General features: G+C 47.9%; 1 protein-coding gene across 6 annotated transcripts in view; it reads left to right on the top strand.

Annotated features, from left to right (window-relative positions):
* The window catches only part of RALGAPA2 (Ral GTPase activating protein catalytic alpha subunit 2), a 283,235-nt gene that overhangs the window by 244,446 nt on the left and 13,968 nt on the right, over window positions 1-24,821 (top strand). For 4 of the 6 annotated variants that reach the window (XM_029222062.1, XM_029222063.1, XM_029222066.1 and 1 more), the window contains one exon: window positions 17,354-17,718. In XM_029222062.1, the coding sequence (XP_029077895.1) occupies window positions 17,354-17,552 (199 nt within the window). In that variant the 3' untranslated portion in view covers window positions 17,553-17,718. Of the gene's footprint in view, window positions 1-17,353; window positions 17,719-24,821 lie in introns of those variants that run through there. The other 2 variants (XM_029222065.1, XM_029222064.1) reach the window with 1 other exon arrangement.

Here is a 24,821-nt window from a genome sequence, read left to right on the forward strand (position 1 = left end):
AGGCAAGCTTGTCTCTGTAGTCCTTTGGGTGCACGATGCTGACGAAAGTGAGAACATGTTGATTTAAGAGCTTGCTTTAAGTGAGCTGAGTGTGTTTGTGTATGAATATTTACAGTTGTTAGACCGCATCAGAGAAATATTTCAATCTTGTGATATAAGTCAAACTGTTGGTGATACAGTTTTTTAGAAACGTACTACGTTTTTAAATTGAATTTGTGTTTTTTACTTCCGTCAGAGGGCTTATTCCTGATTTGTCATAGATGAGCAGCCTCCAGAGGTGCATGGCCCAGCCTCTGCAAACACTCCACCCCAAGCTGGGTTTAGGTCCCTTTCCTAGTTTCTTCCACCTCTTTCCAAATATTTTGTGGGAGGAATGCAGTACCCCCCAACCTCCCACCCACCCCGGCTCTGGGCAGATTATTACGTTGAACCATGAAAATACCAACGTTCAGCTAATATTTAACTTTATTAGAGACTCAGTTTCTCCAGCTGTAAAGTGAAAATTGCAATGCTTTCTCTTCATAGAATTTTCCAAGAATTATTCTAATAATCCTGGCTCATGGTTGGCACATAATAGGATTAATAATTACGTTTGTAGATGGACAGATGGATGGACAGATGGACGGATGGATAAAAATGTTTGTGTTTGTGGCATGAAGTGACAATGGCTAACGGATTGTCAATAAATTTGAATGGTCTTTCTTAAATTAGCGCGGGCAGGATACACCTAGGAGATGTGGGCGTCCAGGGAGCTGGAGTGGAGATTCTGCCCTGATGGAGAGGCCGGCAGAGAGCAGCTGCTTCTCATATGGGCAACTCCAAGATGGGCAATTTCAGGACTTCGTGTATTTAACAATGATAGAGGATCTCCCTGGCAAAAAGAGGAGGCCAGCTAGTTTTAAAACAACAACAACAACAAAAGCTAGAGACAAAGCTATTTGGAGGGAGATCAGAATTTTTTCTTTCAAAATAATTTGAAGTAAAAAATAATTATTTGCCTTCTCATGTGCATACAACATGGCAGAATCTGTTTTCCCAACATTGAATTAGTCCTCTGGTCTCCCTTAAATAATTAACTTTACATAACTGTTTTCAAAAGGTATGCCATGGCCTTTACTTTTTTCTCTTATTTTTAAATTTTATTTATTTATATTTTTACTGAAGTATAGTTGATTTACAATATTGTTTTAGTTTCAGGTGTACAGCAAAGTGATTCGGTTATACATATATATGTATATATCTATATTCTTTTTTCTTTTCTTTTCCATTATAGTCTGTTACGAGATATTGAATATAGTTCCCTGTGCTATACAGTAAAAGATGTGGGGTGTGTGTGTGTGTGTGTGTGTGTGTGTATACACACACACACACACACCATATACACAGTGGAATATTACTCAACCATAAAAAAGAATGAAAATGCCATTTGCAGCAACATGGATGGACCTAGAGATTATCACGCTAAGTGAAGTAAGTCAGACAGAGAAAGACAAATATTACATGATATCACTTATATGTGGAATTTAAAAAATAGTACAAAGGAACTTACATATAAGACAGAAACAGACTCACAGACATAGAAAACAAACTTTTGGGTACCAAAGGGGAAGGGGAGGGTGGAATTAGGAGTATGGGATTAACAGATGCACACCACTATATATAAAATAGGTAAACAACAAGGATTTACTGTGGCCTTAATTTTTGATTCTCTCCAATCAAGGGAATTGTTTGGCGTTACTAAGTGATTAAAAAGTCCAGGTAGGTGCCTCTAATTTGTCCTCCAAAAAGTTCAAAAATAAAGCTCATTAGGTGACATCACTCAACTTTAATAAGATTAGCGTTGTCACAAAGCTTGGGGAACCACCGCGGGGTAACTTCTGACCCTTCCCCCAGTTTTTGTCTCACACGATCACCTGGCTTGTGACCCCAGGCAGCTAAGTCTATCACCAAAGGAAAGCCCTGGCAGTCACTCGTTGCCAGGTTCAAGAGGACAGTCACATCCTCGGACCATCTCTTTAGAAAATGACCCAGGCATTTCCTTCTGTAGTGAAAACTGTCAGAAACCTCAGTTTACAAAGTAAATCCCCAGCACACTTGATGCGGTTCAGGATCCGCTGTAGGGGGGAACCAAGTTTCCATCATTTAAAGTGACTGCTCCCCTAGTCCCTGGTCCTCCTGTTTCCATTTTTAATGGAGAAAAACATCTCCCCTGAAGTGTTTCCTTTTGCCTGTTGGAGGAAGCGATTTCAGGCTGAGGACGGAGGAGCTTTCCCACACACGGGGGACCTGCTGCCTCAGCCCTCGGCAGGGCTACGACTCTGGGCCAGTCGCCTGAGCACCAGCGGCCAGTAGGCGATGGATCAGCCTGCAGCTCCAAGCCCATCCTGCCTTCCACCCTCCGCTGCGAGACGCCGGGTTCCACACACCCCGGTGCTGCTTTGCCAGCTGTGCCGGTGGGTTCCACCTGTGGGCGCTGCAGGGGCCGTGCGCTCTCACGGGCAGGTACTCTGCCCACCCAGACTCGGCACACACGGCCTCTGTTCCCGCAGGTCACCCCGGGACCCCCTTTTCCAGAGGAAGGACCGAGATCCCAGGAGGCAGGCTGCTTGCCTGGGGCGACATCCCAGGTGGGGCTGACCTTGACCGTGCTGCCCACCACCGCACGGGATGCAGGGCCTGCGTTTCTAGTCCGAGTCATTGCACAGATGCTTTAAACCTCTCCAGTGTTTTCGAATGACACCAAATGGCACATAATTAAAAATAAGGATTTGCCAAGAAGCTTTATGACCCTTGGAAGATAGCAGTTGAGGAAGAACAATCCATTCTCATTGCGGCTCAGTGTTTTAATTGTGAAGCAGAAGCCAAACGGACCTCCCAGCGGACAGTGCTGCCGTGTCCAGTGTCCTGACCTGTCACCCCTGCCCAACAGTGCTCAGCCATCCTCTCCTCGAAAATGTCCACTCGAAATAGCTAATTAATAAAACTTCAGAATTCCGCACTGGTTATCTTCAAAATGTGACCAGAAATAAGCACAGTAAGATCAATTTGGCTTAAACAAACTCTGACGCATAAATGAAAGGATTGAATTAATATAGTTTATCACTCTGTATCCTGGCTTCCTAAGTCAGTCCTACAGATAATAATCCGGCTAGGAAGTCACCATTTATGCCAGATTAGCTATAAAACCTCCCAGTTTCTTTTGTGCTACTCTTGGCTCTGGAGGGAGAGAGAAGGATCTAATTTGTCTGTTCTTACCTTCACGTCAGCAGCAACCAACAGTATTTGTGAATTAACTTAGCATGAACATTGCAAACTCTTAACTAATATTCATACTAAACTGAGACAGGGTAAGAGAGAAGCAGAGACCCGCGCTGGGAACAGACTGACCTGGGCTTGAGCTTGAGCCGCAGTCACTACTAGCTGGATGGTCTCGGAAGAATCATTTCTGTTCCATCTCCACCTTATCATTTGTGGATGGAGGTTTCCAGGAGGATCCAGTGGCTCATGGCTACATAAGTGCAGAGCGTTATACCAACACTGGGTAGGTTGTTCTTACTTATTACATAAAGAGTGTATCTTTTATTCTAAGAGAGCTATCATCCCAACAGAACTCAGGCTAATGGTAATGTAACCTCACCACGATGTGTTTTAGAATCCCCCCAGAATAATACTATAACACTTAGTGTGATGGTCAGGTATTGTAGAAGCCAAGACTTAGAAGAGAGTTGAGCAGCAAGGAAGTAGTTTTCTTACAGCTGAAGGAAGAATAATGGATACATAGGAGGCCCTTAGTAAATATCGGATGGATGGATGGATGGATGTGTGGATGGGTGGGTGGATGGATGGATGAATGGATGGGTGGGTGGCAGACACAATAATTGGAAGAAATAAGAAATTGAGGGAAGATAGACCTGGGCTCTCTGCTGTGCATGGCTACCTCATGGGGATCATATTGGCCTCTTGGTCTGGGGACCTGTGATACAGTTCTGCTTCGCGTTTGAATTGTGAGGAACATCTCCATCTCTCTTTAAATAAAGTACAAAATGGCTCCAAAGGACATTTTCCTCATCTGGGCCATGTCTCGTGCCATTAATGTAAAACTGATGGCTTAATGGAGTTGCTTTTGATCTGTCAAGAAAAGACACACCTAATTCAATTTTGCTATTTTTCCAAGAGTAAGTGTCTTAATTTGCAAGAGAATGATTTGATTATAATTTTAAGTAATACTGCAGTTATATTTTTAGTCACGAAGATGATATCGAGTGACTTTATGAGACTCAAATGTGGAAAGTCCCAGAGAATTGTGTGAGTTGGGAATTTTATCTTTAATGGCATTCTGGGTTGTTTCTGTGTGTAATGTGACGAATATATTTTAGTCAGAATGAACGGGCTCTCTGACAGGGAATTTTGAATATAAAATATAAAAACAGGCAGTTTTCATTTAAAGTATAAAGTAGAATTATCCCAACATATAAAACCATATAAAATCAAGATGTAAACACCCATCCTTTTTCATCTGTATATCTTCTTTTTAAAGTGTATGTTATTGTGAGGGATTTTTCTAATTCTGATCTTTGTTCCCACTGGGACAGCCTTGTTTCTTTATTTCCTTCTGCATTACTCTTAAAAATGGGAAATTTCGGGCTTCCCTGGTGGTGCAGTGGTTGAGAGTCCGCCTGCCGATGCAGGGGACGCGGGTTCGTGCCCCAGTCTGGGAAGATCCCACGTGCCGCGGAGCAGCTGGGCCCGTGAGCCACGGCCGCTGAGCCTGCGCGTCCGGAGCCTGTGCTCCGCAACGGGAGAGGCCACAAAAGTGAGAGGCCCGCGTACTGCAAAAAAAAAAAGGAAATTTCTAAATATTCAAAGGTACCTTTTAAGATGTAGTGTAGATGTTGAATCTGTTGTCCTTCATGGATGGAACTGGGCCTTCTGTTGGCTGTGGCTACACCAGTCTCTTCTCTTCAGGGGAGAATTCTGAGGTCAAGAGGCAGAGCCGCGTCTGGGAGCTGGGGCCCTGAGTCAGGCGCTGGGTTGGGGTCCAGGCGTTGGCATTTACCATCTCGGGGCCTGGAGCCAAGCACTCTGCTTCCTGCTCTCCAACCTGCTCCTCTGGGAAAAGACAGTAACAGTACAGACCATACACGGGGTCGTGAGGATAAGTGAGGCAGATACGGCCTCCAAAACGCCTCACACAGTGCTGGACCCTGCAAAGCACTTGACCGTTTCCATCAGTCTCACCGTCTAAACAGAGCCTGTGACGGGGGAGCTCACACTCGGGGCACCTTTGGATTTCTGTGCCACCCACAGGCACCTCACCTGAAGGGCTGTCAGAACAGAACTCGTCTGAGTTCGTGAAAGCGTGTCCTGTACTCCGTGAGGTGCCCCCTGTCTCTGAGAACCTGCAGCATCCGTGCTGGATGCTGGCACTGGGCGTCCCCCAGGCCTCCTCGGCTTCATCAGATGGCATGTCCCTCCCCCGCCAGGAACACACGGCCATAGGCGGGTCCTTACCCAGCGCTCTTCACTGTGGCCTCATGAGGAAGTGCCATTTCTCTCCTTTTTTTGGAAGGTGCTGGAAGGACCACTCAAGCACCTAGACTCTCTTCTAGACAAACTGTTTATGACAGAACTGTGTGTATGTATTTTTTTTTCTCTGCACAGCCTAGAACTAAGATAAGCAGAGGTCGTAGAACGCCACATCGAGTCCCTGTGAAACCAGAGTCATTCCAGTAACCCCTGGGAAGTCTGGCCAACCTTGAAGGCAAAGCACAACAATTTCCCACTACATTGTTTAGGTGACTTTGTATGCTTCCTGAGCATCACTTTGTTTTAACCTAACGCTGATCCAAATGCTGAGACAGGTGTAAAAAGAGTAAAAGAGATGCTTTTTGCCCTCCAGCTGCTCAAAACCCCTTTCCCGGTCACAGAGCGAACAAGACTGGGGTTCTCCGGGCTTCTCTGGCCCCTGTGGTCAGCTCGGGGCCCGGATCCCATTGACAGGCCCGGCCGTGCCCACAGATGAGCAGCCCTTCAGAGGGCTGCCTCCGGGGCCACTCGGCAGGACAGCTCAACCCTTGTGTCCGCTTCGCATAACCTACGTGCGCCCCTGGCATCACACACTGTTTCTAATTGCCAGAAATTAGTTGCTTTAATATTATATGGCAAACACAGTTTTGCTACTGCTAACCACGGAGGAGCTTTGCATTATTAGAATTCCCCCAAATTTCCAGTTAGGTTTCGATCACTTGGGCAGTATTTTTTCGCTCTAAGTGATAAGTCTGTGGGTGTATTGAGTTTCAGGCACAGGTCAGCTGCTGTGGTTCAGGTGTGCTGTGAGTGACGCCCTGTTTTACCCACTAGAACTGAGTCTGGATGGGCCCCGGGAGGCCAGTTTGCCCCCTTCACAGGCGCTGCTGTCCTCAGTTTCCAGGTCGCTTGCATTTGGTAAACCCCTAACTTTTCTTGGAGTTATTTCTTGTCATTTGATAATTTGGTATTAAGATGAGTATCTTCCTGGAAAACTCAGATGCCATTAAGCTATAATTATTTCACAGAAATATAGAAATACTATTTTCTGTTTTCAGATACAGTCTTATTTATCGTTTTTAAATACAGCTCGAAGTTTTTAAACATCATAAAAAGGAGTATTTCCTCAAAATTGTTTTTGGAAATGAAAACTCAAGAAAATCTGTACAGAGCTTGGTGCAAATACTTGGGACTGCAAAATTTAATTCTGCCTGAGCCCACCCTAACTTCATCTGGGCCCAGTGGGTTGGTGACGGACTACAGTTGAGAACATTTCAAGAAAATTATAACCAGAACATCTGCCACAGAAGACTTCTTTTGTCCTTTTTGGTTTTGTTCTCTTATCTATCGTGTATCATCATGAATCCATTTTACTTTTAGAATCAACCCAGATAGAAACCAAGCCATAGGTCACATGGAGCTGGCTTTCTTCTCCATAGTGACAGTGGTTGAGGACTAACTATTGGATGATTTAGTTCAAATTACGTTGCACTAAATAATACCTGTCACATTTTTTTTTTTTTCTTTGCGGTACGCGGGCCTCTCACTGTTGTGGCCTCTCACTGTTGTGGCCTCTCCCGTTGCGGAGCACAGGCTCCGGACACGCAGGCTCAGCGGCCATGGCTCACGGGCCCAGCCGCTCCGCGGCATGTGGGATCTTCCCAGACCGGGGCACGAACCCGTGTCCCCTGCATCGGCAGGTGGATTCCCAACCACTACGCCACCAGGGAAGCCCTCACATATATTATTTAATAACTTGTCCCTTACAGTCAGCAATGATAGAGTTTAAAATCCACGTGTACTGCTATTTAATTGTCGACCCTTTTTATTCCTTGCCGCAAAGACAGTCTAAGACAGAGACAGTTCCGCATTTCTAATTGTTTTCCATTTGGTTGTAACTTCGTGGATATTAAACGCCAACAAATTGTCAGCAGTGGTCATTTCTGTAACTGACGTTGAGAGCACATTTGTTAGCTCCTAACACACCGTATCTCTGGGATGAGTGAGAACCTGTGAAAGAGAAACAGTTCAGGTGACACCGAGTCCCTTCCACCCAGAAACCAAGTTATTGGCATCAGCCTGGCCGACTGTGGTCCATACTGATCAGCCACTTCTTGGGTCCTTTCATCAGCGAAGCAGCCATCGGGGTCTCTGCTGTCTCTGCTCCTTCACTCGACAGTGCGGCCTCTAGATGGGAAACAGGCCAAACGCCTGTGTTTTCTCATCACTTACGTTTTTACTGAGGTGAGGCTTGGAGGGACGGTGTCACAGGGCCCTTTCTTGCCTGGTGATTTACGGAAGGTGAGACACACGGGGCGCCGGGGAGGATGGAAATGGAAAGCGCGTGACTGAGGGTGTGCTCCTCCCGCGTCGGTCCCTGCGAAGAGCTGATGTGAACGTTCCTAATCAAACTGTACGTCAGTCCCTCGCACCCTCGGAGCACCTCCCATCCTAAGAGCACCTCCCATCCTAAGAGCACCTCCCATCCTAAGAGCAAGACCTTCCTTTCCCTACGCCTGTGAGAGCAGACCTTCTCCAAAAGTCTGTAATTTAATAGCCTGAAGAAAATCTATTTTTCCCCATTTCCATTTACTCTGGTCATTTCCTCAGAATTATTCTTAAACTTGGTTAAATGTGTCTTTTCTCCTTTCTTAGCAGTGGTGCACTGTTTCCTCTCCAGGAGTGTACCATTAGGTTCTGAAACCTAATCTAATATCTTATGTGTTTAATTTCCTTTTCCCAAACATCTATCTCTTCAGCTACATTGTTCAGTGAAGTCGTCCTCTTTATCCGTTTCCAGGCTGTGACATTTACTTTGAATGATTCATTTACTTGGGGTCTTAAAGAGTCCTAGAATTTCAATTTGCATTATATTTGAAAGACAAACAAAATCTTCGTAAAAATGACGTATGGCTTTAGGCTGTACCTGGCACCTGCTCCTGTCTTGATTTATTATGGAATTTCATCCATTTATTTCGGATTATCAAATGCCAGCCCAGCCCACCTGTGGAGCATCCCTCCCTCCTGGTGGCAGGTACCAGGGAAGAGGTTAAGGGAGCAGACCCGAGACGTGAGCGGAGGCCCCTCCCTCCAGAAACACATGGCCCCGGGCTCCTGCCCTCCCTCTCCCGTCGTCTTGTTCCCTCCTCCGCGGGCTTCTGCCCCCACTCCGAAGTGGGGAGGAGGGAGTTCCCAGCGTGCGTCCTCCCCTGGTCTCCTCCAGGACCGGCTCCAAGTCCGTGACTCAGGGCCGTTCATCCGCAGCCCAGGCCTCAGCCGAGCCTCTTCCCCAGCACTGTTCCCCCGACACCTTCAGGCCCTGCACACTCCCGTCCCCTCCCCATCGTCTGCATCAGCGTCTGCACATAAGCCACGGCCCCGCGGTCTGGCCAGAGCGAGTGTCCCCACGCCCACCAGAGCATCCTGTGGTCCACAGCACCTCCATTCCCCTCCACCTCTGCTCTCCAGAGGCCCGCATCTCCTCCCTCTTTCTGACTAGTCGCCCTTCCTCTGGGCCCTTCCACACACGTCCCTCCCCTTGTTCCATCCCCACCGCCCCGCCCAGCCCCATGACCTCTCAAGTACAGAGTAGACCTGGCTGCTGCAGAACCTCCAGCGGTGGTTCTCCCAGGGGCTAGAGAGCCTGCGCTCCTCCCATCACCACAGGCCCTCAGGGAGCCCCTCCACCCGCTGGGTCCCTCTGCCCTATGCAGGTCCTGCCCGCCTGGCAAGTGATGAGTTTGTGGCTGTCTTTTCAGATAAGCTGTGGGTACCGTGAGGGACAGCACTGCCTCTTTTTGATCCTGGTCTCTCCAACTCCTAGAAGAACCCCTGGCACACGGTTCAGGGATCTTCCGTGAATAAACGCCACCTTTTAGCGTGGCCAGGCCACCTTTCCACTTGTTCTGGATTGTGGTCAGTGAGGACCTTTTTATCAGAAGACCTTTCCCACAATGCATCGCATGTACCGTGTACTCAGGTATTTGGGGGGACAGTTTTTCATTCAGGTATAATTCACATACCCTAAAATTCAGTGGTTTTTAGTCTCTTCACCAGATTCCAGAGCATTTTTGTGCCCCCATCCCCATCAGGAGTCACCTCATCCCATTCTCCCCCCAGTCCCTGGCAATCGCTAATTTCTTTTCTGTCTGTGGGTTTTCTTATTCTGGACGTTTATAGGAATGGGTTCACACAGTGCGAGGCCTTTTGTATCTGGCTTCTTTCGCGTAGCATAGTTCCCTTCTCAAGTTTCACTCATGTTGTAGCATGTTCAGTATTTTATTCCTTTTTTATGAATATACGAACAAGATTACATTGTCGTCAGTTTATGGACAGTTGGGCTGTTTCCATTTAGGGGCTATTACGAATAATACTGTTGTGAACATTTGTGTACACATTTTTGTGTGAAGGTATGTTTTCAGTTCTCTTGGGTACATACCTAGAAGTGGATTTCCTGGATCACATGTGTAACTTGATGGGAAACTTCCAAACTTTTCTACACTGGCTGCACCCTTCTACTTTCCCTCCAGTGTCTCCGCACCCTCACCAAAACTTGTTCATTCTTGTCCTTTTGGACATAACCATCCCAGTAGGTGTGAGGTGCTATCTCACTGTGGTTTGATTTCCATTGCCCCGATGACTAAAGGATGCTGAGCATCTTTTCATGTGTTTGTCGGTCATGTAGATATCTTCTTTGGAGAAACGTCTATTTAATTGTGCTGTATTTTATTATTGAGTTATAAGTATTTTTATATATTCTGAATATGAGATGCCTATCGGGTAAACGATTTGCAAATACATTCCCTCATTCTGTGGGTTGTGCCTTCACTCACTTGATAGAGTCCTTTGAAGCACAGAAGTTTTTATTTTGATAAAGTCTAATTTTCCTATTTGTATTTTGGTTGCTTGTGCTTTTGCTGTCATACCTAAGACCAGTAGCATTTTAAAGCTTTATCCTTTGGTCAGTATTCAAAACATCACCTGAGAAATGAAAATGTGTTATTACCATCCTCTGCATCTATTCCAGAAGCTCCTGGTCGTGGGCCCAGCAGAAGACATCAGCTCATTCATTTCCTAGTTTTGTAAACTATCCTTAGCCATCCCTTCTCAGAGCTCAGAGCCTGCCACTGTGGGCTAACCATCGTCCTAGGTTTAAAGTATATCTGTGGATATATTCAGGGGCGCTTTCCTGCATCCACAGCCGTCCTAAGTAATCTCCTTCTCCCCGGGTTTCTGTAAGCCCGGGGTCTGTCCTTGTGTGAGGAGTGTCCACTCTCTCACCTGTACCTCTTCCCCCCGCGGTCACCCGGTTAGGCTGCTTCCTCCCCTGCCTCTGCTCCACACCCTCTTCCTTCCAAGTCAGGGACATCCACCAACCTGACCATATATAGGTCATTCACTTCTGAAATTAGGCGAAGAATAAGTCTAAAATATTGAAACATTTGTAGAAGCCCGTTGCTTGAACATAGAGATGCAAGTCAGCCTCAGCCTCTACAAACCTTGAGGGTGCTCTGGACTTGCCTCAGTGCTGGCAGATCTTCTAAGGGTGAGCAAAACACCTTGGGAAGACACTACTGCTCCCATGCCTCAGAGCATGCAGGCCTCCAGTGACCCAACCAAGCCTTTCAGCTGCACCTTCCGCCCTTCCTGCTGCCATGTGACTCCAGCCTCCTTCCCCTGAAACTCCCCGCTTCCAGCTCCTGACTTCTGGTGCCAGATATGCTCTTATCATCCCCGCTCCCGGCCCTCACAGTGGTTAACCCCTTCCCTGCCACCTCTTCAGAGAGCCTGCCCCTCTTGTCACTATGTCCTACCTGGCACTAACGTGAGGACAGTGGGCCTTAGCCTGCAGGCTTGTCCCTGCTGGAACGCAGGCTTGGCGAGGGCGGGGACAGCATCTCTGACCTCCCAGTTGCGTGCCCATCACTGGGCTCACGTGGGCGCTCAGTACTCATTTCTTGAATGGGTGAACAGTTGTGTGAAGGTGGACTTGCTTTTTGGAAAGGGCAAAGTCACTCGAGATCAGGTTTTCGAAGCAGAGTGAGATAATACAGAGAAATCATACGCATGGGTCCACGGATATCTGTGAGATTTTGACCACTGTCTAGTTCAGCCCGTTCTGTCGTCCTTGGTGCATAGCAATTCTAGCAAAGAATTTCTGTAGGAAAATGTATTTTTTTTGCAGTCGTACCCACAGCCCCCTGAATGGTGTGTGTATCCATGTTTGACGCAAGCTCTTTAAATCCCACCTGTCAAAGTTCTCCGTGACATTCTGAAAATTTTGAGCTCTAATATTTTGGTCTATTTCTGAAACTAATAAAAATAGCTAGGCCCTGGTGGCCTAATGGTTAGGATTCTGGACTTTCACTGCCATGGCCCGGGTTCAGTCCCTGGTCAGGGAACTGAGATCCCTCAAGCCACGCACTGCAGCCAAAAAACAACAACAACAAAAATAGCTAATATTTTTAGCTAATATTAAAAAACTAAAAATGGCACTGGCTGTTTTCTGCTTTCTCCGTGTCTGAATCAAATGGACTTTTCTACCATCATTATCCCTAACAACCAACATACCTTTCCTATCCCCCTGCCCCTTTGGCTTAAAGAACCTCATTCTGTCCTTTCAGTGGGTAAGAAAGGATCCACTTGATTTGCGCTATATTCCATTGTCACCAGATGCTTATTTTTATTATGAACTGTTTTATACATACTAGAAAACATATAACATTTACCCCCTCATGTGCACCAACCGATGTGTTTGAGACCCTCCCATGTGCCACCTCCACCCCCACCCCTGAGATAACGCTGGTTAGAGTTTCACTGCGTATGTGTGCATCCCTCAGCAATATGTTTCACTTTGCCTGTTTTTTTTTTTTTTTTTTGCGGTACGCAGGCCTCTCACCGCTGTGGCCTCTCCTGCTGCAGAGCACAGGCTCCGGACGCGCAAGCTCAGCGGCCATGGCCCACGGGCCCAGCCGCTCTGCGGCATGTGGGATCCTCCCGGACCGGGGCACAAACCCGTGTCCCCCACATCAGCAGGCGGGCTCCCAACCACTGCACCACCAGGGAAGCCCTGCCTGTTTTTAAATTTTATGTAAATAGAGTTTCACCGTGTGTGTTCTTCAGTAACTTGCTTTTTTCATTGAATGTTGTTTTGAGTTTCATTCATGCTAATACACAGACCTGTAGTTTATTTTCAGTGCTGTATAGTTTTCCACCACGCAGCTGCATTTATCAGTGGGTGTCCAGAGGCCCCCTCCTCCAAGGCCCTGTCCACTCTTGGGAAGTACAGAGAAGGTCCAAGCAAGAAGGGTTTCAAGGTTTGGGAAAAAGTACAATCTGCAACATAGCCTCTTTCAAACAGTTGTCTTTACTCCTTGAATTTAAAAAAAAAAAAAATGGAGTTATCCCAAGATTTATTCCCAGATAACTTTTTGGCTTTGAATAAGCCAAAAACTGAAGTAATTGTTATTTTTATGAATGTATAAAGTCAGCGTGGTCTGTGGGTATCAATGCGGCTTAAACCTATGTACTCAAGTTTCAGTTATAGGTTGACTTTTATGCCCATATATATTTAAATCAGTTGATTTATTCTCATTTGGAGTTTAATTCCCAACCTTGCATAAGATCATGAACTTAGAATTTATGTGTTTTAGAATTTACGATATTAGCTGAAAGCAGTAAAGTTAGAAGCCCCGAGTTCTAGTCCCAGTTGCACCCCTGAGTGACTGTGACTCTAGAGAAATCACTTGAGCTCTTTGAGCATCCATTCTTGATCAGTAACATGCAGACCACAGGACTCACCCCAGCTCACGTGGGTCTAGCATAAAGGAGGCTGTTGCCTAAAGCCTGACGCAGAAGACCCCCTCATTTAACCACCATGTTCTTTCTGGAAGACAAACTCATAAACCCACATTGGGGATGAGGGGGAACAGGCAATCCACATTTATGGTGCTTCTCTTGTGTGCTGGGACCTGGTCAGTGCTTCCTCCGATGATTCTATCCAATCTATCTAATCTTCCCACAGCCCTGAGAGCTGATGTCAGCGTCCCCACCGTACACAGAAGGCAGCCGAGGCTGGGGACTGGGGAGGAGTTGGCGGGTGGGGTTCAAGCTCCAGCCCATCCCCCTGCGAAGAGCAAGCTCCTTTCTCACTGTCATGCTGCTACTGTCATTGCTAAAAATTAAAACAAAAATAATCAGAATAAATTTGGGGGCGTGGCTTTGGATTCTCAGGCTCTTGCAGCCCAGCAGAGTTTATCTTGAGGGTTTAGGAAAGTTCTCTTGGAGGTTTGGGGGAAAATGTAACCAGTGAAGACATATGGCCTCTTTATTCAAGTGGAGGAATATTGAGTAGACAGAGTAGGTCATTAAAAAACCCGAAAATATCCGGAAACCGAGATGGATTTCTAGTTAGTAATTTGAATGTTCTCTGAATTGAGGAATCAAGGGGAAATTTTCTCTTTAAAAAGTACTGTGTGTGGTATTTACTGAGGTAATAATTCAGGACAGAATATAAGTTTCACATTTGTTAGTGGACTTGCTGACAGCAGAAGGGCAAAGGCTGGTATTGAAACAGGTATTGGATGTGTGACCAGGTGCCTCCGTAGCCACCTGCTTCTGGTCAGAGGTCACTAGTCATCCACTGCCTGGCATTACTTCAGCATTCAGTTCATGTCTTGTTTTGTTTTTGTTTGTTTGTTTGTTTTTGCGGTACGCGGGCCTCTCACTGTTGTGGCCTCTCCCGCCGCGGAGCACAGGCTCCGGACGCGCAGGCTCAGCGGCCATGGCTCCGCTCCGCGGCATGTGGGATCTTCCCGGACCGGGGCACGAACCCGTGTCCCCTGCGTCGGCAGGCGGACTCTCAACCACTGCGCCACCAGGGAAGCCCATCAGTTCACGTCTTAACATGTCTTACACATGAAGAGACAAACCTTATAAAGCCTTTGATGTCTAAATTATAAATGCCTTTTTGAATAGAAAGCAGCCAGCATTGAAGCCCTAAGGATGTTAGGTAAGGAAATGATGGAAGACACTGCTCCTGGTTAGTTGCCCTTACCAGTAGTGCTACTAACGAATTCCGTTAAGATCCCAGAGCTACATTTTCTTAAAGCTACTTAAAAAAAGAAAAAGATTTTGGCACGCATGAGCTCCTTGGCTGTTTCTGAATGGTGCCAGGGTTGGGGTGATGTTTGTTTTCTCTTTGTCATGGCGTTTACATGCCCTGGTTTGGGCTGTGAGTGCAAACGCATTTCATGCTCTCCGGGTCTCACCCCATTCCCTGACAGATGTTTGAGAGACGACACCCAGTTCAGCACAGCGTAGCCCAGCCTGGGGTGGGGAGTGTCTGCTCCACGTGACAGCCAGGGAACCTTCTAGGAAGCAACCCTTCCTCGAGGACCCTGTTCTGGACACACCTTCTGTGCTCTCCCATGGTACCTCCATTGAGGAGTCAGACCATAAATAGTTATTGCACCTGAGAATCTCAAAACTGGATTATTAACCCGAGAGTCCAGTGCTGGATTTGCCCTCAGGAGCCCAGATCTCTCAGCCTTGACAAGGGACAAATTTATGGACAATAGGAGTGTCGCTCAGGACGGGGCTGCCAGGCCACCCTGTGGGTCCTGTAGGTGGTGATGTACACGGCGTCCCGTTGTGGTGGATGGTGAGCTCGGTCAGCGTCGCGGCCGCCCCCCCAGATGTGTGGCCTCCGCCGTGTCTTCAGCCCAGCGCATCCTCACGTCCGAGCACTGTGTGTGGGTGTCTGGGCGCAGCGGGGCCTCGGGACCCAGCAGGACGGGCCTGCAGAGGCCGAGAGCAGGCTGCACTGAGAGGGGGCCGGGAAGGGGCGCTGACAGGGCCACAGGCTCAGGTGGTCTTCAGCCGTAAGTTGAGCTCAGCTTTTTGAGTAATTTGTCACGCCTGGCTTGGCCCCTGCTGGGCCTGCACGTGCCAGTTCAGTGTCACAGTGCCTGTCCGCCAGCCGGCCGTCCAGGCCTAGCGTCCTGCTGTTCGCGGCCCAGCGGCTCGGAGGGCCGCACTCAGTGACAGCCAAGTGCTGTGCAGAATAAGCGTGTTCATAATGAGACGTGAATGGCATTAGCGGGTCCCTCCAGGCCTGGACAGCCTGTCCGGGAAGGCGAGTCACCCGGGGTTCAGCCCGCCATGCAGGCTCACGCAGCCAGGCCTCAGGATGCCGTGGCCATCTCTGTAAAGCTCCATATATCATCCGAGGGGCCACTTTTCAACCTTTAAACTCATGTTCCTCTTTAAAAGTTGCATAGAGCCAACCTGCAGAGAAATTCTGGAATAGCGCAGCCCAGGAAAGCTTTCCCCAGCGATGGGCGTGTCCTGTATCTGCACAATCCAGGCCGGTGGCCCCTGGCCACACGTGGCTGTGCATGCTTGAAATACGGCGAGTGGGACAGAAGAACCGAGTTTCTATTTCTTTGTATTTATTAATTTAAATCTCAGTGTAGCTAGGCACCTACGGCTCGTGGCTACCATGTTTGCACAGCCAGCCCTAGAATGTCTCTGGTCTCCTCCCAGGGAGAAAACCTTTCCCTGAATGTAATTAAAGGAGGAGGGGAAGAGCCTATCCCAGGAAACTCGTGAGCATCCTCTGCCAAAAGAATAGAAAAATATTCTCCTCTTTTAAAACACACGCTTATCGACAGCTTATTGGAAGGGCATAATTTTCCCCAACTGACATTTTTAAAAGAGGCCATTTTGAAAAGATCGCTTTAAAATATGGTGAGAAATGCTAAAATTATTTTTGCCCTTCTGGAGCTGCAAATAATAAACTGGCGGTGACCCGCATTCCCCCTGTTCCTGGAGAATTAGCACGATTTTCAAAAGACTAAAACGTGTCTCTTAACTTTTGCGTTGATCACGGGAAGGCGGGGTAAGACATCACGCCGACTCCCCCGAGTGTTAATTCATAAAACCCTACGTGTGGCACCTCCATCCGCTGTCAGATTGTCCTGACGTTATCCTGTTATTGGGAGGCATGATTCACCTTCCGAGGAAACAGAAGCCACACACAAAAGGGGAAGATTTGCTTTCTGCCCTGTGAAAGGCTGCCACACGCAGGGGTCCTATTAAGACAGCTGGAAAGTTGCTTCAGCGTGTTACGCTTCTAAGTTTTATTGGTGACTGGTTTTTGATTACACATTTGAATGTGTGTGTTCCAGACTGCAGTTTTAATTAAAAGGCAATAGTCTTCTTTTTTAATATTGCATTGTGCACTCCCTGCTAGATTCTCCCCACTTATTCTTATTTTCTAATGCTCGTGGCTTATCTCGGCTTGAGGCTCTGGTGCCCTTCAGAGCATACCTTCCTGGCCTTCCCTCTCCCCAGTGGTCTTATTTTTTAAGTGTGTGTCACCAATTATTGCTTGGAGTATCGATTCATTTTATCAGTAGGCTGAGGAGAACGTTTCATCCACAGAACTAAGAAGGGGCGATCCAGCGCTGTCCCACGGTTGTGGATAGAAAGGGATGAGGCCGCTACCAACGTCTCTGTTTTTGTTTGTTCCAATCCAGTTGATGACCTTTTGCTGTGATTCTGGAACTATTGGTTTATATATTTTTTCAGTGATACTAGTTTGGGTGCAGTTGAAATCTAAGGGAAACTTAGGCCTCCAAATTGGAATGTTCTCATGAATTATGACTAATATTTAATTCTCCAACAGGATGTTCACGAACTTGCAAGGTACCTCTTCCCACACAAGTGTAAAAGATGCATGATTGTATTTAAAACAAAGTGAACGCTGTCACTGTTCTGTGTGTCATTCTGCATGAGCACTTGTTTCCTTAACCGACTCCTGCAGCTACGAGGAGAGAGCTCTGTATCTCGAAGCAGTAATCCAGAACCATCGTGAAGTCATGACGTTTGAGGATTTCACAGCCCAGGTCTTCTCCCCGTCTTCCAGCTACTCCGTCAGCGGAACTGGTGAGTGGCCGCTTTATTTTCCCCTCGTGCCCTCCAAACGCTCGAACCGCAGATGTACACCTGTTTTTCACAGATAAATGCTTTCAAATTTACGAAGCAGCGCATTCTCCCCCTGAATCCACTAATGAATATCAAAAGGAGTGATGACATTCATTCTAATTTGTTTTGTATCCAAGCTGTTCGCCGGTCCTTTTCTCCCGCCACTCTGTTAACCTCCGCATCCAGCAAGGTTAATGCACTTGTTGTCAGTCATGTGCTCCGGTTCACTTGGGGGTGTGGGTTGTTTAAGAGCGATGCCCGAATCAGTGCTTACTTGTCAAAAAAGAGTTCCTCACCGTTGAAGCCGTTGCCACTGATGCTTAATGGGGATTATGCTGCTGAGATGCTCGGGTCAGGGATTAACGCGGGAGCAATGAGAGGACAGTGTCCCTTGGCCATGGTGACCAGCGCGACGAGCTTGCTTTCTGGAGCGGTCTGCGTCCCCGGGACCATCCGCCGAGAGCAGCACCTGGTGTGGACCTGCTCCGACACTGGCTCACAATCACTTTCACTAATTAGGCCAGTGGAAAATTTCAAAAATGTTGTTTCTAGGTTTTACTCTTTTTATATTTCCAATTTAGGAAAGAAAAAAAAAATATGTGCTGGCCCTTAAACTGATGATATGATTACTGTGGGGGGTTTTTTCCCAAAGAGTAGAATGACTTGTAAATTTCTGTATGTAATTACAGATTAATTGCCTTTCAGAAAGCAAATAGGATATGGAGTCAATGCACGTTGAAATCCTTGATGAGGGGCTTCCTTCCTCTTCCACTAGGGCGGGCACAACTGTTAGAGGGCCTAATAGATTTCTACCCCGTGTCCGTTGCCTCTGATCGCTGCCTGGCTTCTCCCATCCTGACTTGTTAACAAATATCTTACACACAAAGTGAAAAAAATTAAATTCGGTGAAATAAATCACTTACAAATAAAATCAGGCATGCATCATTGTTGAGCATCGCTGGCTCCAGTCCTGGCCTCCCCGAGCTTTGTCGGGAGATAAGAGGGAGAGGCTGGCCCCGCACGGGGAGCCAGGAGCAGCAGGCAGAAGGCCTGGGAGATAAGCGGCCACGGAGGTGCGGGAGCCGCGAGATTAACATAATCACGCCTCTGCTTCCCTGGCGAGGCGTCCAGAAACACAGGGATGGCCTCCATTGATCTTTGTTGAGCTGGAATACTAAGCGACATGAGAAAAGCTTATAACTTAAAGCTTTGATTAATGTTTCTTACGTTAAAAAAGTAGAACAGCTGTGAATTGAATTCTTTCATACACTCTGCCAACATTCTATCTAAAACCAAAAAAAACAAAAATCGGTTGCAAGGGAAATGAAGATTTCATACCCAGTCTGGCTAGAGGTTTAAAATCACTTCAATTTATAGGTGAGAGAACATGAAGGATCTAGAGCAAAGCTAGTTTTTTAAAGATCTCATTCAGCTTTTTCCCATCCTCATGAAGTACTGGGACTGACGTTTTTAGTGCAGTGTAGTTATTTTTTTTTTAATCTCGAGAAGCCTTTTTGTTTTTTAAAATTAAAAGAAATTAAGTCATAACTAGATGTTTCCACTTCTTAACTGTTACGTTCTTCAGGCTCTTGATTAAGATGTTATTGAAACCAATATTGAGGAACTTTATTTTCTATGTATATTTTAGTCTCTATATAAATTAATTTGCTCTTTCCCAGAAGTTCATAATTATTTAAAGCAGTTCAAATGAGTCCGTGTGTAGGCAACATCTTAAGTGAGCCTCTTCAATGCTTTGCGTATCTGCCCACGATACCCATCAGGAGAGAGCTAGAAATGAACTTGGTTTGCCCAGGAATCTGAGGGGTACATTTCTGTCCCATTTACAGGCCCACTTTCAGAACCACATCCTCGTTTTCAGACCAGTTTTGCTTTTGAGGAATCCCTATTCCCTGTCGGTTACCACTTTGACAGATGAAAACATTTTTCACTGTGTTTTATTTTCCTGGGACAAGTACAGTCAAACCCAGATGAGCCAGGCAGCTTAAACTAAGAAATTGAGGTGAGCCCTGCTCTTCCAAGCGACAAGCCAGCTGGAAAAATTGACCCTGAGCGGCTTAAGCTCCCACAGCGCTCTTAGGATCCGATCACACCATCTCAGCAGCGGTGTCTTCAGAGCAGGGCCTCAGGCCCCCGCTCACAGGCACAGTCTGAGGAACTCGGGGCTCAGATCTTCTTTGTGTCCTTGCAGCAGGGCCCTGTGGTCAAGCACAGGGACAGTGGCCTGAACACTGTGTTCAGCCCACACTGTACCCTGGGAAATGCCTCCCCTGCTCCCCGGCTCCCCTACCTCAGCACTGCCGCCTGTCACCCAGGGCAGCCCAGAGGGGCATCTGGACTCACTGCCGACACCAGGACGTAGGACCTTCTATTGTTAGGCCAACAGGTGGGTGCTCAGCTTATTAAAAGAGGTTCAAAACAACTATTTTCCCAGTCAGAAAAATGTTATTTTAAACACCTCCTGCCCTGTATCTCTTCTGCCCATTAGTCATGTTGATAACGCCCAGAGCATAAAAGGTATTTGAGCTGACTTTCCACCCAGCTCTGTAGTTTGCATCTCTTTTGACTCCTTCCTTATTGACCAGCAATTTCTAAAAGGTGACCAGTGATAAAATACGGGCTACAGTGAACACACACACACACACACACACACACACACAAGTACATATCTGTGTTTTATGCGTGTATTTATATGTGCATTTCACACACACACACACACACACACACACACACACACACATACATGGGGGTGAGAGACTAAGTTTGTGTTTTCAAGCATGCTTCCAGGCAAGGGGGTGGCAGAGAGGCCTTTAAAGAGTTAACTGGAAGGGGAGGGACTGATGTAATCACTGCAGCTCATAGCCAAGTGCATCTGTTCACCATGAGGTCATTCTTCTGCATGCTAATGATTTGGAAAATCAAGTCTAATGCTTGACATTATCGGAAAGGCTATAAATAGTACAAATCTTTACTTTTTGGAAGCTGCTCTTATAAACTAAAGGAGAAAAAAAAAAGAGGGACTTTAGCGTGGACTTTAGATTTTTTTTTCCAGAGCTGCTTTAAAGATCGTGTCTGGACCTTAAAGTCTTGGAGGAATCCACTTATGTCTGTTGATAAATGAATCCCCAAATCACTATTACAGTCACAGCTAGCAATTTGGGAGTGCAGGACTATTGGCATGTGTACTTTGATGTCTGATTGTAAGCATTTTCAAGTACCTTGCTCAGAAGTTGACAAAGATGGGTTTTTCTCAAAGCATGCCTAAAACCAGGTTAAATGAGGGGTACTTCTCCGGAAACGTGAATTGACCGCGTTTGCTGAAGATGGCTTTCTGCTTTAATGGTGCTGTCGAGAGCCAGCAGAGGGAGCACAGATCTTTGTTTATTTGTTAGCCCTGCATAAACACATCTGATTTCTCCGGATCTGGTCGGAAGCAATTCCTTCTTCACAAAAGGCTGGATTGTAAAGGCTCCAGGATTTAGAGCAAGTGGAAGGAAATTCCTCACCAGGCCCCATCAGACTCTCTGCCACTTTTCACGTAGGTCATATTTGGAGCTTAAACCAGATTAGCCTGAGTCGGTGTCAGGCTGCTGCCACCGCTGTAGCTACTGTGCAAGAACGGCAGACTTGCATCTGCATGCCCAGGAGGGTGCACTCTTGGAAAGGCTTACTGTGCTCACCTACCTGACGAAAAAGACTTGTCATTCTTTTCTACAACAAAATCACTGTTTTAAGTTTGCAGAAGCTATCAGAAGACCCTGCCTGGGATCACTGAGTCATTCTGGTGGCCAGTAAGTGTCCCCGTGAGACTGCAGGTGTGTTACACATTGGCCCCAAAGTGAACATGGCGTGTGGATGCTACACAGCCAGATAGCCCACCAGCCTTTGCCTCGAGGAGGAAGCTGCACCCAGCTCTCATTTGCTAAGACCCCCAATGGCAGGTGTCCTAGCCCTTCTTCAGTGACCCCGTCATGGCCATTTGCTGGGCGGTAAGCCATCAAGTCAGTCGGCAGAAACAGCACAAGGTGGAACTAACTCTAACCCCCCAAAGATGAAAGGATTTCCCTGTTCCATGAGGGTGGTCACTTCACGTATTCATTCGATATGTCCCCCTCTTTCCCTCCCTCCCTCCCTGTAAAAGTGGTCTGAATAAGGTTTTGCTGGATAGCACTTCTTACGTATTTGCCTTCCTCATAAATTTGCTGAAACCAGCCAAGAGCATTGTAGACCGTGAAGCTAGAAGGGGCTTCAGGAGACCCCACGTCCAGCTCCTCACATTCTGATAAGCACCAGCAATGAGGAACGACCCGGGGCACCAGCCTCAGCCCCTCCACTCTCTTCTCCTCTCTGTGAGGTCAGCACGCGTATCAGGACAGCATCCCAGGCTCAGAGGGTGACCGCTTCCCTCGGCCCCCGCTGCCCTGGGTAGTTTGTCACCTAACACTAGTTGTTGGTGACCTTGGTCACAGAGCTCCTGACCAGCCAGTGAGATGGGAGTTTTTCAGTTTAAACAACCCGTTGCAGCCTCTCTGGGAGGAGAGAAGCGAACACTGTCTCAGTGTGTCTTTTGGAACCGAGCCTGCTGGGGAAAGCTGTTTCTCCTTCTTTGTGGTCCTGCAGGAAGTCTTCATGAGATAAGAGTGGGGTTTGGGAAAGACGCTGACAGGACTGCAGGAACTGGGGCTCCCAGCGCATGCCCTGTGATGCTGTGGGTTCTGTTCCTTCCTGTCACGGTGACAGTTTCTGCGTTTGTTGGCCGGTACGCCCGTGGGACCGTGAAGGTCTGTGGGGTCACCTAGCAGCTGTAGCTACAGAGTCCTTCTAACCGACCACATCGAACATATCAGGGAACTGAAGCCCAGAGTATGCCCCGACTTCATATAGTCAACAGACGCACATCAGATGCTCCCAGGTGCCCGGGTAGGTCAAGCTCTAGGGCTCCAGGGGGCCATCCCAAGGCCGCGAGGGGCTTCAACGTTCTGGGGGTGCTAGGAACGCAGCAGGATCCGGGCCCCGAGTACTGGAGTGGAGGGAGAAGGTGGAGCCGTCAGCAAGCCTCGGGCCACCCTTCGTGTCCCGGGGTTTGTATTTTCCTCCCTTGGTGCTGGATACAGTGCGGGCTGGCCTGCCCTTGCTCCATCCTCAGATCCCACTGTCTTCCTGTCCCCCGACCCCACGCTCAACACTGGCCAGAACCTTCCAGTTCCAGCCTGGAGCCAGCCTCCCCAGCTGCAAGGGGGGTGTGTCCTATCAGAGGCCAGGCTCTGATGTCCCCTTTGTCCAGCCTGTGGCCTCGGTCAAGTTCATGTTGCTCTGCAGCCCGTAGTCCAATTCTGTAAAATGGGTCTAACAGCAGTACCTTCTACATAGTACCCAATAATACGAACTGAAGGGCATTCGTAAGGCTCAGCAAGTTAGTATGTGTAAGGGGCTGAGGATACTGCCCGGCACGTAGCAGCCCTCCACAGACGTCCCCTGGGCGGTCCCCTCACCACCCCGCCAGTCTGGGTTTTTCCTCACTCCGTCCTGTGCCACCCTCTTCCCTCCTGTTTCCACGTGGAACTTGTGCCTCCTGGTTCCTCCTCTTGTCCTGGAGTCCCCTCCGCCTGCGTTGGCCCGTCTCTTGGGGGGGGGGGTGCAAATGGGGCCACTACCCATGAGATGCTGGCCAAACATCCCTCCTGTGGGGACCGTCCCAGACGTCAGAGCCACGGCTACAGAGCAGGACAGCCCAGAACTATACTCAGGCCATCCACAAGTGTCCCCCAAATACAAGTTCTCTGATGTTGCTGTCTGTTCAAGAGCTCGGGGCCACCCACTCTGCCCACAGCGCGCTGGGCTGTATCTGAGCCGCGTTGCCACCTGGCCTGAGAACCACTGACCACCCCGCAGGGGCTGTGAGACCCAGCCACTCCCTCCCTCCCACGTCACCAGTCGGCTCAGCCTGACCCCTGTACATGACACTTCTTTAAAAACTTAAAATGTATCTTCTTGGACAGATGGTAAAGCATCCATAGGAATTTTTTTAACCCATAATCCCATACCCGAACCCAGTGGTGCTGGCTCAGCTGTGCACTGGGTCACCCTTGAAGCCATACCATGCAGATGGTCCCTCCACCAGAGATTTGGAGTTTTTGGCCTGGGCATGGGTGGGAACTTGCTTTTAAAAACTAGGCAGTGCTGAGGACCACCGTCCCGCACGAAGGCAATTCTGTGATACTTCCATCCTCTGTCCAGCTCCCTTTAACTTATCTCACTTCTTGATTTTTCTCAGCACGTGGAAGGCAGGCTTTGTCTTGTGTGTGTTTCTTCTACCTATAATGGGCTGTAATCTCTTTAAAGAATGATGCGTAAGTTTCTTTCTTACGTCATATGCAATAGGATTGCAGTAGAAATGCAGTCAGGAAGGAGTCTGGCTGTTGCTTTAAGGGGTCCAGGTGTCTCTAGACCACTGATGTGTGTGAGGCCTGATGCAGGAGCCAGACCAAACACCTGGAATCGGCTGTCATTCTCCGCCCCCTGACCTTCCTGGTCTCCTAGTGAAAGTGTACCAGTGAAGGGGAGCAGGGGCTCTCCGGGTGTGGAGCAGACAGGGCAGCCAGCAGCCTGGCTACTGCACAGCCTGGTTACTGGGTACCGCAGCTGGAATAACTGAAACCTGGTTAGGATGCTTTCCTACGTGATACTGAGGGTTTTAAAGAGAATGTTCGACTACCCTGTTTCGCACCACATTTTGCCTCGTGCTCATTCATCCCTTTTTCCTCTAAAACTTCTTTACTCTCCCTGGTGTCAGCTCTGGAAGAGGGAAGCAAGAGATGAGACAATCATCTGTTCCAGTTGATCGGATAGAAAACAATGTCACCCTCTCGCAGCCGCCCCTGAGCAGGACTCTGCTGCGCGTTTCAGGGGAGCACAGAGGGCTCTGGAGACCCTGCGCCCTGTCTCTCCCCTTCCCTCCTGGAGCTTGAACTCTTGTTAGGGAAAAGCAGACACTCATGAATCACCAAAATTGGCTACTTATTAATAAGCGCAGATCAGTGAGCTCCAAACCACAACTACATGTCACAAAGGTTTATCAAAAAAAAAAAAAAAAAAAAAGACATTTAGTCAGTGGCTTGGGTCAGTTGTTGAGATTTCCCTGAGCCGGCCTTGCCGTCTGCTTCGTGAGCCTGGAAAGAATGGAAACTTGCCTGATGTGTGTCAGTTGTCCCACTCGGCGTCCTGCTGGTCAGCCTGTAAGTTTCCCACGCTGGCTGAGATGGGGACTCTGAGAACTGGAAGGCTGGTGG

The sequence above is a fragment of the Monodon monoceros genome, unplaced genomic scaffold (assembly GCF_005190385.1).
Source record: "Monodon monoceros isolate NGI ecotype Baffin Bay Population unplaced genomic scaffold, NGI_Narwhal_1 Super_Scaffold_13, whole genome shotgun sequence".
Taxonomy (NCBI): Eukaryota; Metazoa; Chordata; class Mammalia; order Artiodactyla; family Monodontidae; genus Monodon; species Monodon monoceros.